Source organism: Pimephales promelas, chromosome 17 (assembly GCF_988280905.1).
Source record: "Pimephales promelas chromosome 17, fPimPro1.hap1.1, whole genome shotgun sequence".
In the NCBI taxonomy this organism is placed as follows: Eukaryota; Metazoa; Chordata; class Actinopteri; order Cypriniformes; family Leuciscidae; genus Pimephales; species Pimephales promelas.
Window position 1 is genome coordinate 27,133,097 of NC_142785.1, and position 13,551 is coordinate 27,146,647.

General features: G+C 36.9%; 1 protein-coding gene across 2 annotated transcripts; it reads right to left on the reverse strand.

The window, feature by feature from the left end:
• Positions 1-518: 518 nt before the first annotated feature.
• st6galnac (ST6 (alpha-N-acetyl-neuraminyl-2,3-beta-galactosyl-1,3)-N-acetylgalactosaminide alpha-2,6-sialyltransferase) lies at positions 519-12,310 on the reverse strand. Of its 2 annotated transcripts, none has more exons than XM_039665244.2 (10): positions 12,168-12,310; positions 10,590-10,955; positions 8,851-9,109; positions 7,469-7,634; positions 6,501-6,675; positions 5,905-6,043; positions 2,963-3,066; positions 2,680-2,763; positions 2,247-2,346; positions 519-1,637 (listed from the first exon to the last, which is right to left on the reverse strand). In XM_039665244.2, exons 2-10 carry the CDS (start codon positions 10,739-10,741, stop codon positions 1,467-1,469), a joined length of 1,350 nt encoding a protein of 449 aa, XP_039521178.2. In that variant the 5' UTR covers positions 10,742-10,955; positions 12,168-12,310; the 3' UTR covers positions 519-1,466. The 2 variants fall into 2 exon arrangements, with proteins under 2 accessions (XP_039521178.2, XP_088978438.1); XM_089122312.1 differs by lacking the exon at positions 12,168-12,310 and adding an exon at positions 11,191-11,300.
• Between the last annotated feature and the right edge of the window lie 1,241 nt (positions 12,311-13,551).

The following is a 13,551-nucleotide window of genomic DNA, read 5'->3' on the forward strand; positions in this document are numbered from 1 at the left end:
CAAGCTTGCAGTTGACTTTAGCACAATATTTGTTCATCGTTAAAATTGTTTCTCTTTAATTAGTATCAAAAGCACACAAAACCAGTTCTTGAACACTGGGGCAACGCGCAGACTGCAGAAGCCTTTTTAAGTTTTCTGAAGCCACACCCTCGATTTCTCACGCTGAAGTGTCAACCCCGTTGAGGATAACCATCAATCAATATGAAGTATGATATTGACTGATGATGACAGGTTGTTTTTAATTTATGTATCCTAGAAATGTGATAAGATCAAACCAAACATTCCTGGAGGAACTTCTAATAAAATGTAATATAGAATGTACAACACTGTAAAGCGGTGCAAATATTTTACTTCAATAAGCCAATTGACACTGCATTTTTCAGGTCACACCTTAGGTACATAGACACTTAAACTGAAGATGATGAAAAGTATATATATATATATATATATATATATATATATATATATATGTATATAATGTGAACAAAGTGGAGCCATATCATTTATTACCAACAAGACAATTTTAAAAGATTTATTCTGAGCTTAAAAACCTGTAGGACTATCTTTCCATTTTCTAAACCCTTAACCATTTTATAAAAGTGAAGCAATTTTTAAACTCTCTAAACATGAGTGTGGTGAATTTTTAAACCAGTTAAGTTGACCAGAATAAACATAACAGTTAAATTATTCGGTAATAAAATTATTAAATATAACCAAGAGATGGCATCAAGTGACCAAACAGACCTTAACAGAATAGATACAACAAATCATAAAAGAAATTCACATTTTGATTCAAAAGTCTTGTGAAATCAACATAAGATATTGCACTTCAAATCTTCCAAGTAAACTTAACAGCGTACAAATTCCTCCTGAAAAACAGAAAGAAACCCCTTCTTGATTGACACATGATGCAACACGTGCATTTTGAATGAACCATATATTAAAACATACCTGATTAAAGGAATATGATTAAAATTAAAAATATTATTCTCTTTGGTTGATTAGTTTTGATTTTGTGTGGGGCTCTGAAGCCTTTAAACTCTGTTTCCCTCACACACAATGGTAGTCCGTCATTTGAGAAGTCCAAAGGCACGTATTCCAGAATTCTTGTACGTGGTCAAAAGCAGCATCACGATTAATCAATCTGATCGATCAATCGGAAATATGACACTTCGTATGTGTGAACAAGTACTGGCCAGTAAAACAAGATTTACTCCCGTCTATAACCCTTTTTGAAAGGCCTCTCCCCACATTAGCCAGTCATTTGTCTCTCGTGAATTCGCTACGTAGCTTCTCCTACGTACTTCTCCTAAGAACAATATATGATCTTTACCTTCCAAAGCAAAAACGCCTCATACAGAGGGGAGTATAACAGGTTTGTCCTGTGCACACCTCTCACAGGATTTTCAGTTCTGACTGAAAAAAAAACCCATCTCACACAAAGTGTGGCGTCCATCCTTTTGTGCTCACTGACGCATGAAAATATTCATCAGTCCAGCCTGATGCAGCTCTTGCCACAACCTCATTTCCATGCGCATGTCATGGTTGGCATAAAAATGCACTGGACGTCTCTGTTTGTCATAGTAGTGGTCTGAATACAAGGTGTAGTCAGGGGTCATGAACCCGTAAGCATCAACCTGTTAATAACACAAACATCATATAGTCACAAACTTTCACAAAGAATGTTTTATACAACCCAAGCTTATTTGAAATACAAGCAAGATGGCATTCCTGTAAAAAGCAACATTTTGTTATTTTTTGTTTTGTGTATTTTGCAGCAGTTTTTATTTTTAGCTGGAAACTGCAGTGATATTTTTTTGAAAAAGTGCAAGTAGAGAGATGCACTACCAATAAGCCTGAGTTTTTTTATGATGCCAATACAGCCTGCCAGGTGAGTCTTTAATATGTACTGTAGTTAACTTACAGCAGTCAACAACTGTCTGGTTAGATGACACATCTAACATATTTGAAATAAGTGCCACTAAAACAGTGTTCAAACAGTGTTTGACAACTTTTACTACTGGACGTTGTTTTCATACAATTTGAGGTATAATGTTTTATTGCCTGTACAAAACTGTCATTAGTTTCTTATCAATTGTGACCTCCTCTAAATGGATGGATGAGGATATGGGTGTTTCATCAAACATGTGTCTTATGAGTTTTTCCTGCTGTATAATGAGTATTTTACAGCAGGGCACACTCATAAGACACATGTTTGGTGTCATCTGTAAAAAGACTAAACAAACCTGGTCACATGTATGAATGGCAGCCAGGAGCATTACTGCTCCAGTGGACGGCCTGTAAATCCTTCTCGCGCCTGTTTTCAGAAGTTTCGAATGCAGGAACCTTGATGATGAAAAAGAAAAAGGTATAAAGTTAGATATTTACACTAAACAAAATTGCAACACTCTGTGGACTCATATTTATGTGTAATAACCACTGAACTGCGTAATTGACCGCTGTGTCCTGCAACGGATTTCCAATATAGCTGTGCGTCTCGTTTCACTCTGCAGGATCTTTCCTCACATATAATTTCAACTCAAATCAAGCAGTCATGTAATAAGCAGGATAATGTGCAGTCAACCGCTTTGTGTTTCTTAATCCCCCTGTCTACAATTAATTGTCCCATGACGACTGGCTGAGTGCACATTATCCCTAGTCTCTGTTTGCAAAGCTTACCTGTTTCTGAGGTAACGAATAAAGTCAGGGTGGTAGATTTTGAATTTTTCTACAGTCACATCTTCACCAAAGTATGTAGGGGGTCTGAGAGAGATATACATTCCAATTAAATTGAGTCTTAATGGTGTGTACAATGCACAAAGGAAAAATAAACAAATGTTAGTTGGGTTTTTACAATTTATTTACAATAGTGATTGAAAACAATGAGGGTTGGACTGTATCTGTTGTAACGATCAAGGATACGTTTAAGGAACCTTAGAAATATCCGTTTACATATATTTACTTTTTGCTGCGCTCAGGGCCTTTATCAATTGCTGTGTGTGTCGAAGCCGCCCTCATCAGAATGTAATCTCGGTCATGATCCGGCAGGAATATATACCTGGTCTCCTGAACAGATGGATATCAAGATGAAGAGACAGTTAGCAAACAACAACGTCACAACAACGAGGAACCTGATCATATTGTAGTCATGACTATTTCACTCTATAATAATTTTAAAAAACAGTGGAGTTACTTTGTCTGGGCACACTTTATATTTCGTGTCTTTAAGTACCATGTGCTTACATCAAAAAATAAATACATAGATATGTACATACATACAGTCAGACCCCGTTTACACCTGGTATTAAAATGCGATCTGTATCCAGATAAGTTATCCGGATAATAAGTACTGATTCCATTTACACCTGGCCACATAAATGTGTTTTTGCAAAACGGATATAAATCCGATCTTCACCTCCTGCGTTATATGCTTGGATTGCACGCCACCAAAAGCAACAGATCTGAGCGGCATTTTATTGATCATCATCAGCTAATTTCCAAATCAGAGACATCAATAAGAGAGAGTGGCAACAGGCCTGGTAAGATAATTTCGTTTCTTTACTTGAAGATGTGTTAACTGCGTCTGTGACTTACTTTCACTTTTATTTGCGATGTTTGCACGTTGAATAGACGCTCAGCTGCTCATCTGCGGTGATGCGTGTCGCGTGTCGCATCTGACTAGGCTATAACATGACATATAGCCTATATAACACGCTCTCACTCGTTTATTTTTTAGCATTTTTGGGAGGAGTAAAATATACATATGTGGTTTCAACAACCAGATTGCGTTTACACCTAGTAAAGATCCGGACACAAGCGAGCCAGACTACCTCCAGATGTGGTCAGGCAGATCCGATCACGATCCGATCACAACGCGTTTACACCTTGCATTAACATGCGTTTTTTATTATCCGGATAACTTATCTGGATACAGATCGCATTTTAATACCAGGTGTAAACGGGGTCTCAGTGTTGGGTAAGTTACTCTAAAAAAGGAACTAGTTACTAATTAGCTCTTAGATTACTCTCTCTAAAAAGCATTTAATGCTAATCTGAGTAATCTGGCTCCCTCTCTATTTTCTCTTTACATGCTTCCGTTGGGCACTATTTTAAGGAAACACAGTGTATCATTTCATCTGTATGCGGACGACACCCAAATTTACATTCCATTCAAGAAAAATGACCCTGCAGCATTAAACTGTCTTCTACTATGCTTAGAGGAAGTGAAGGCATGGCTGGCCCAAAACTTCCTCTCCCTAAATAGTGATAAGACCGAGGTCATTGTCTTCAGCCCGAGTGAAAGGTCTCAGTGCTTAAGCCCAGACTTGGGGAGCTTAGCCCCCTTTAAATCGACAGAAGTGCGAAATTTGGGTGTTCTTATTGACCAGTCGTTAAAACTTGACAAACACATATCAGGTGTCGTCAGCTCCGGTTTCTACCAACTACGTCTATTATCTAAAATCAAAGGCTTTCTTACTCCGACAACCCTGGAAATGGCAGTTCATGCTTTCATCACGTGTAGGCTCGACTATTGCAATTCACTCTACTGTGGGATATCTGCTTCTCAAATTGCCCGTCTTCAGCTGGTCCAAAACGCTGCGGCTAGACTTATTTCCAACTCTCGCAAATATGACCACATCACTCCAATTCTTGAGTCTTTACACTGGCTACCTGTCCGGCAGAGAATTGATTTTAAAGTCCTACTATTTGTCTTCAAATCGCTACATAGCCTAGCCCCAGCCTATCTCTCCGAACTTATTCATCCCTATACTCCATCCAGAAGCCTAAGATCCCACGACCAGGCTCTGCTGGTAGTCCCTCGTGTCAGACTTAAGCGCAGAGGGGAGCGTGCTTTTGCTGTGGCAGGGCCCCGTCTGTGGAACACCCTGCCCCTAGAGATTCGAACGGCCCCGAACCTGTCTATTTTTAAATCTTTGGTGAAAACCTACCTTTTCTCTTTAGCATACTGATCTCCTTTTAAGTATTTTATTATGTTATAACTGGGTCTCTGACAAGGCTATTTGTAGCTTTGCTGCCTTTTATGTTTTTTTTTGTTTGTTTGTTTTTTTTTGTTTGTTTGTTTGTTTTTAATTCTGTGTTCTGTAAAGCACTTTGGTCTGTCTGAGCGGCTGTTTAAATGTGCTATATAAATAAATGAACTTGAACTTAATTACTTTTAGTTACTAATTACTTTCAAAATCCCATATCAATCTCAACCAGCTGAATAATACAAGGATAGACATGAATCTGTTTAATTCTTTCAAATAAATACTATAAAATTGCATTATCCTTAAACTGACTAAGGTGGAGAAGGTTATTATAAAAACATACTTTTTAACATCAGACAATACATTTTGATGTTAAACCCACTATTGTTTTATGTCTGATCTCGTGACATTTCAGCCTTTTTTCATACATATTTTACAATAATTCATACGAATTTGTACGAGTGCGAAGTCCTCATAAAATGCATACGAATCGCAATGTAAATACACAGTATTTACCTCAATTACATCAGAAGTAACTGTAATTCAATTACAGAAAAATTAAGAGTAATCCCTTACTTTAAATTTTCAAGGGAAAAGTAATTAAATTACAGTAACTAATTAGTTACACCCAACACTGCATACAGTACAGACATACATGTTTTGTGGTGGGATACGAGTCATGGTTTGGGTGGGTTTAGAGAAGGGTCAACCGTGTAAATATAGATGTAATTACAGAAATGAATTACATACGGTTATTTTTTAAATACAAGTACCATGTGAAAACATGCAGGTACACAAGTGCATTGTATCAAATTATTAGTTTAAACGTTGGTACATGGTAAAGACACTTAATAATAAGCGGAGCACTGCGTCTCATCTTTGTGTGGACGTATACAAGTCTGGCATCATTGGTTACCTTTGATATGGGTGGACCTCTGTAGCCTACGCGAGCATAGCTACGCATGGAGTTTCGCATGGTGTTGGTTGAGAACGTGTAGAATGATGTCCGGGATCCCACATCTTTCTCAAACCCCTTAAGAGCCGCACCATTCACCCTGAAGATGGGAGACAGAAAAAGAGAAGCATTGTGATCTTGATCAATAAACCGTTATTTTATCCCAAAAGAAATAGCCAATTGTAAACTGCCTGAAATGGTTCGTTAGTAATTCCAGTCTTACTTTCTGCATATGGCCTTCATTGATTGTCCACGAACAATGACTACTTTAGTTGTAGCTGAGGCCTGGAAGAGTTTAGTTTACAGTATGTTGTAGAATAGGCTTGCTGCAGTAGTCGGTGTTACCGATGTTACACTGTGTTCGTCCATTCAATGATTACATTAATTGGCCACTATGGCACGCCACTGTTATAAACTCTCCTCATCCCCTTGCTGTTATTGGTAATACCGGTGTTGCCTTAAGTTTATATACCCGTGTGAAAATTTCCTCATGACATCCCTAATGTCAACATTTTCATTTTTGGGTGTAGTATCCCTTTAATGATCAACCTCCTCACCTGAAGACATAGTCATGTGCATCGATCTCCTTTCCTTTTCTTGAACCGTTCAGTATTCCGCCGTTTCCCACCACAGCACAGCGGATACACTGGGATCTGTTCTTTCTCTTCTCCCAGTCATCAAACATCAACCGGTTCGCAGTTGTATTTAAAATTCCCAGTGAGCTCTTTAAAACTGTGAACAACACACACACACACACACAACTAATCGTTTTGGTCCATCATGTTGCACATATGTTAATGTAATCACAAAAGAAATCCACAAAACAATTACACATTAAATACAGTATATTTACTTAATGAGTACTATAAAAACTTGATATTCAGTATACTAGTCATTTTTTTCTGTAACTCACTCTCTGTAAAACTGATTTTTTTGTAGAAAATGTTTATATATGCATTTTGTATGCATGTTAGTGCCTGCATTTAATAGGCAGTTAAAATCAGGGTTTCGACAGCTCCAGGAAACTTTTACCTGAACCAAACTATGCACAAAGATTTCTACAAAGATTTTCAACTATGGTATGAAAAATATATTCTATTAATATCTAGAATAACCTGATTGGCTCTAATTAAGCATATTAATTAGCATATTCTTTGGGCAACATGTTACAAAAAAGAAGTAGCTATAATACTTTGAGTAATAACTTGGCAACATTTTCATAATATCTCATATTTTAAAATAAATAAATAATTTCTTCCCTACAATGCCTGATAAGCTTGTAGTAAGTCCAGACCCCACTAAAAAAACCCCACTAGAATTGTTTTGAGAGGTCAAGTTACGACAAACAAAATTAACATTTGTTAGATTTAAATAATTACAAACTACAATATTCCCATAAGGGTGCTGAATGTAATTAGTCAATATAAGTCAAAGGCCAAGTAGAGGGAGTTGTCATGGTGAAACCTCCAAATACGAGTACATTTAAACTTTGTGGAAGACTAGCAGATTCCAAAAAACAACACACCTTCAATATTAACGCCTCCCCAGCCATGTGCTCCACCGTACTGACTCAAGCGTTGGTACTGGTCGGGGGTGAAATGTTTTGACCATTGAAGCACTGGAATAGTGTGTAGAAACTTCTCAGCAAACTGAGTCTGAGGCACACGCTTCCTAATGCTGTTGGGACAGTTCTGCAAGAGCGAGAGAGAGGAAAGGGAGAGAGTGAGTGTGTGTGTGTGTGTGTGTGTGTAAGAGAGGAGGGGGAGGGCGGTTGAGAGAGAGGGAGTGTGTGTTAATATTGTTAACATTGACAATCTACAAGGTTAGTTCTATGGGTGTGGCAAGCTGCAAAACGAAAAAGAAAAAAAATGCTGCATTTCTTTATGAAATGGAAAGACAATAGCCAGGGTTCCACGTATTTTTACATGTCTTGTTATAAAATAAAATGAATATAATTAAAAAAAAATATGAAACATGATTGCTTGAGATAAAACACTATAGATGTACACTACCATTAAAGTTTGGTAGTGTACATCTACCAACACCCCCCCCCCCCCCCGTAAACACTAATATAGTGAAATTATTACCATTCAAAATAACAGTATTTTATTTTAATATATTTTAAAGTGTGATTTATGACAGTGATGACAAAGCTGAATTTGCAGCATAATTTCTACAGTCTTCAGTGTCACACGATCCTTCAGAAAGCATTCTAATACACTCTAAACAATGCTGGGTTGTTTTAACCCAAATGTTGGGTTAAAAATGTAATTTCTAATTAATTCATAAATAATACATTTCTAACTTTCACTATCAACTGTACATTTTTTAATTGCATTTTTAACCCAACATTTGGGTTCGTCCATATTTGACCCAAATTTGGGTTGCATTTTTAGAGTGTATGATGTTGATTTGGTGCTGCAGAAACAATATATATTTTACATTTTGAAAACAGTTGTGCAGGATTCTTTAATGAAAAGAATTCAAAAGAACAGCACTTATTTTAAATACTTTTAAAGTCTTTGCTGTCATTTTAGATTAAAAAAAGTATACATTTTTGTAAAAAAAAAAAAAACCCCATCTCACTGAACCCAGACTTTTGAACAGTAGTGTATGTATTTTTTACATGGGTTTCACCGGTCACTTATTTTTTTTTTATTTAGTATTTAATCTGAATAAAATACTGCCGTTTTGTTGTGATAAGACTAATCTTTGCTCGCTACAAACTTCCGATGGCTCTTCACTGAATTTGAATGACCATTAAATTTGAATGACCACTGCATTTGTACAAATACTTGAATAAAACTGAATTTACGCAGGTTCTTCTGGAAATTGCTCACAATACTAACACAGTCACGATAGTTCACAATACTAGGCCCAAAACCACAAACAGACACTGACACTCACTGTTTGTGATGGAAAGTCATCTGTGGCGTACCGGTCACCAAAAAAGTCTGGTTCAGTGGGTTTGGTCTCATTTTTTGGCATTGGCTTTTTTGTTTTTAAATTTTCTGGATCAGCTTTGCTTGCGCTGTTTTGTAACACTGATGAATCCTCATCTGATTGCAGGGCTGATTGTCGCTCCAGTTCTTCAGCAGTGTCTAGTTTACTCTCAGCAGAATGTTGACTTTGCAAAGAACTGTTGTCACTCTTGAAAGAAAATGACCTAAGGGCAAAAAACAAACAAAAAAACAAAACATTATTTTCTCTTTATAACAGTAAGAATGAAGCTAAGAACAACCAGCTCAAGTGAAGAGGCCATTAGTACTAGCCCATCCACTAAATCATACATCAATATTCCATTGTTTTCCATGTATAACTGGGAAAAAAAGTCAGAATTGCGAGATATAAATTTGCAACTAAAAGTCGCAATTTTCTTTTACATTTTTTTCTTATTCCTTGTTGGGAACAAGCTTCCATGTAAAACCAACACTTCACTTAATAATAATAAAAACAACAACAACAATAAATCAATTACAAACACTCATTATTTATCCATTATTCTCACAGGAGTTATTACTGTGACGTGGCACAACAGGTTTTCAAAGTGCAATTTTAAAAGGCCCCAAACAACTTCTACAGAATCACAAGTTTTAATGTCAGCTAATGTGTTATTTCCTGACATTCTGTTGTTGTTTTTCCAACCATGCCTGTGTTAAAATAAGAGCTTTGCCCTTTTAAAAGAATCTGGGCTACATTTCACATAACAGACCCTACTTTCAGAGCAATGATTGTGCACTTCTCTAGACTAGAGAATCAAGCCAAACCATGATTCTACGCCTGACTGAATTAAAGGAGCAGCACTAAATCTCAGGTTGTTTGATTCTTTCCCTTACTGGAAAGTAAATGACTAGGCAAAAGAGGTATCCTTATAAGGGATACAACTGATGTCTGCCTAGAAACATCTAAGGAGGTTTATTCCTCGTCTCTAACGCTTTTAGCTGCTCACCTGAAGGTTTATAAGCCACTATTCTTTGAGAAGCTGTTTTTTTGGAACAATACCTATTTTGGAAAGCGCTGTGCAAATAAATTGAAATCCAAACCCCCCACTTCAGAAAACAAGGGCCGGGAGAGTAAAAGGACATAAAATGACTTTCTTAGCTTCTGACACCCATCTCCATAGCAATAGCGAACATGCTGAAATCATTAGCAGAGGAAGCGATCATGTGATCACTCATGGCTCTCTAGAGATAACACGACTGTGACGTTACTAACTAAATAACAAATGGAAAAACAGATAAGAAGAGTTAACTTGAATTAAAAATGGGTTGATTTAAAGACGGGCGCATTTAAAATTCGTCAGAGAGCTCTTAACTTTCACAATTATATTTTTGCAGTCTTCAGTCAATGTATATGATTTAATTGCTACTTTTTGCTTTTGTTTTGTTTTTTAAATAGTTTTAGGTCTTAGATTAAGCCAGGATTAGGCATTTGATTAAATTACCAGGTGTAAATGGGAACGCGTCTCCCTTGTCTAGTTGAGATCCGATTGACCAAGACACATCTTAATACCTTTGTGTGATGGAAAGTTTCCATTGATGTTAAAGTTTCTTCATGGAACCATAGATACCAAATAAAACAACCTTTATTTTTAAGAGAGTGTAAAAAAAAAAGTCCACATGGAATTTTAAGAGATCTGTCATTACCTGTAATATTTCAAGGGGGAGAGTCGGAGGGTCTTCATGTCCCATGGCACTTGGATCTGCAAAGCCACGCACACCACGATTAACGTCAGTATCGCGATTCCCAACAATCCAATGAACCACAGCAAAAGCCTCTGAGGCAGCTGGCCTATCATCGTGCTACTTTCCTCATGCACAAGTTCCTGTGAGTTTCCCAGAACGTCTGGTCACCATGTAAGCACATGAGCGTTCTCCTGAGGAACGGCTGCTTTGATGAAATAGGGGTTTAAAGGGCTCCTCCAGGGGAAGGGAGAGTCGCTGCTTGTTAATTAGTTCATTTTGAGCTCCGGCTTTCACACATGGGAGTCTCCAGCACCACCGAGGATATATCTGTGAGAGGAAGAAAATAAATACAATAGAGTGAAACTCCACACGGCCGTTTCTATGCTAGTAATCCTGTTTTAATTAAAGGGCCTGGTAAACCATCATCAGCATGTGATCCTAGTTTCAAAGTGCACCTTTGCTCAAAGAGCATTTCAGATGCTAATTAATGGTGTCTAAAAGACTGCAGGATTTGACTAAGGAAGAAACGAGAGGGAACGAGTGAAAGAAGAAAATACCATACAGACAGAAAATGGCGGTTTCCTGGAGTTGTATACAGAAGAGGGCGAGGAAAAGCCTGAGATATTGTGGTGAAATTGCTTGTTAGCAACTCTCCCCCCTGAGTACAGTTTTTTTTTTTTTTCTAGGAAACCAGCATTACTCCCTCAGGAAATATTACTTCATGACCACATCTTCTGCCGATGTGTCTGGAAACACATAACTTCACAAATCATTTTGTATGCAGACCAAGTATGCAACGTGTAGTTCTAGTTTTTAGCACATAAAACAATTTAAACATCTAAAACACAGTTTTCAGAGTCAGGATTTGGTCTTCACTAAAGTAATTTATGCAAAACTGGAAATACTTGTATTGACCTTTTGCTATTCAACATTCATAAACTAGTCATTATCATACCTTGAAGCTTAACCACATCTAACAAGTAAAAAAATCTGAACAAAGAAAGACAAATTGCTCTGAAAGTTTCACTTGGGTTGTTTAACATAATGGGAGAATAAAACTGAATTCAGAGGCACAAAGCCTTACATTGTGTTTTCTTTTAGAATTCTTGCTTTTCTTTTTCTGACATTTGTGGAATGACAAGAATGCTATTTGTGGGAATGAGTGTTTTAGAAAGTAGAAATGCTCCGGAAACTTGGTGTGCTTCTGTCTCAGTCTGAGTAATGTCTAAAGATTAAATTATAAACCAAAATCCATCTCCTTTAGGAGAACTGCGTACATTTCTCTTCAAATGAAGAATTAAATAAAGAAAAGAAAACTAAATCTCTCCCAAAATGCATAAAAAGCCAAAGAAACTTTAAAAACTTGTCAAAACACAAAAAGAACCATTTTCCCACTACCTCAGACAAAGTAACTGTAACACTGTCACCATATGCAACATTCAAAGACAGCCGACTCGCTGAGAAAAACTCAAAAAGAACTGACAGAATATGTAAACAGAGGAAAGAAGAACTGTAAAAGAAGTTAAAAAAAGGTTGTACCTGATGGAAAACTCCTGCCAAGCAATGAGAGGGGAAGTCGAGCTGCAATGTTTTTAACAATAAAACTCAGTCACCCACACACACACAGGGCTTTAGAGGCGGGCCGATTGTGAAATGAGTTACAGCTGCTAGCAATTGGTCAGCTCCCCTGCCCCCTCCCCCAAAGGAAGACATAAAATGCAAGGGAGGAGAGATTAAGAAAGATGGTTACAGAGCTTGGTGATCACTGACAACAGCAAACAAAACAAAGTCAGCTGACGTTCAAAGACAGATCCTGGAATGTGCAAACATGGGCATTCAGGCATCAAGATGCATGCACCCAGTGCAAAAACTACCCAAAAAAACAACATGCAGTGACATGCTGATGTTCAAAGAGCCTGAAAGAGCTTGGTCACAACTTCTAGCTGCCTCATTTACATACAAAGCAGTTATCAATACAGTCTCACACAGCCGCCCCTCAGGGGTCACAAGACTGATTCTGAGGTAAATACTGTAGGTTGCATGCAACTTTTGGTTAGCATGAAGCTGCAGAAAATAAATGCAGTGCAAAATGGGAAACACCATATGAGGGTACAGGAGTGTGGGACTTTCCTGCAAATGGATGTGACTCAGATTGAAATTTACATAAGCAGACAATTGTATACAAAGTAACTTACAAATAGCAAAACTATAACGATTTGAACTGGGGAGAAAACAACATAAGAATGGTACAGCTCTAAAGCTGAAGTGAAAGTGTTTAGTTGAGAAAATACCTGTGAAGTTTTTTTTTTTTTACCAAAGTTTGGTGTCAGTAAGATTTTTTTAAATTATTTTATTTTATAAGTTGATAAAGTGATAGTAAAGATATTTAGAATTTTTCTTCTGAACTCTTATTAAAATATATTAAGCAGCACAACGGTTTACAACATTGATTATATGTTTTTCTTGATCACCGAATAAGCATATTAGAATGGTTTTTGAAGAATAAAAAAATAAAGGAAAGAGCATATTTTATGTCCCATAACTGGTCACCAAAAAGTTCTTTTTTTTCCACATTCACTTGATCATTGTAGCCCTCAAACCGTATTCACTTTATAGCCCTTAATCCTGTAATTGTGGACAAATGTGGGCACAGAGGACTCAGGTGTGATCCTAATTTTTATTTATTATAAATGGTATATCACTGTCTTCTTTTTCAATGTAAATTATGCTTATTTTTATGTTTTATTTTTTAATTACATTACAATATCATTCCAATAATTTCTTAGAGCTAAAACCTAAAGATGAAGTGACTTTGCTATCACCTGGTGTCTTATTTTTGCTTATTTTAGAATGCTCTAAATTACAGTTTTCCCATTCATTTCTATGGGTGCCCATTTTTGATCCAAATACAAGATTAAGGATT

Excerpts from the sequence above, each read along its gene's own strand:
- st6galnac (XM_039665244.2), bottom strand. The coding sequence starts at position 10,741 with ATGATAGGCCAGCTGCCTCAGAGGCTTTTGCTGTGGTTCATTGGATTG. Across the intron at positions 7,635-8,850 it reads ATGACTTTCCATCACAAACA|AACTGTCCCAACAGCATTAG; the intron begins GTGAGTGTCAGT and ends TCGCTCTTGCAG. Across the intron at positions 6,044-6,500 it reads GCACATGACTATGTCTTCAG|GGTGAATGGTGCGGCTCTTA; the intron begins GTGAGGAGGTTG and ends TCCCATCTTCAG.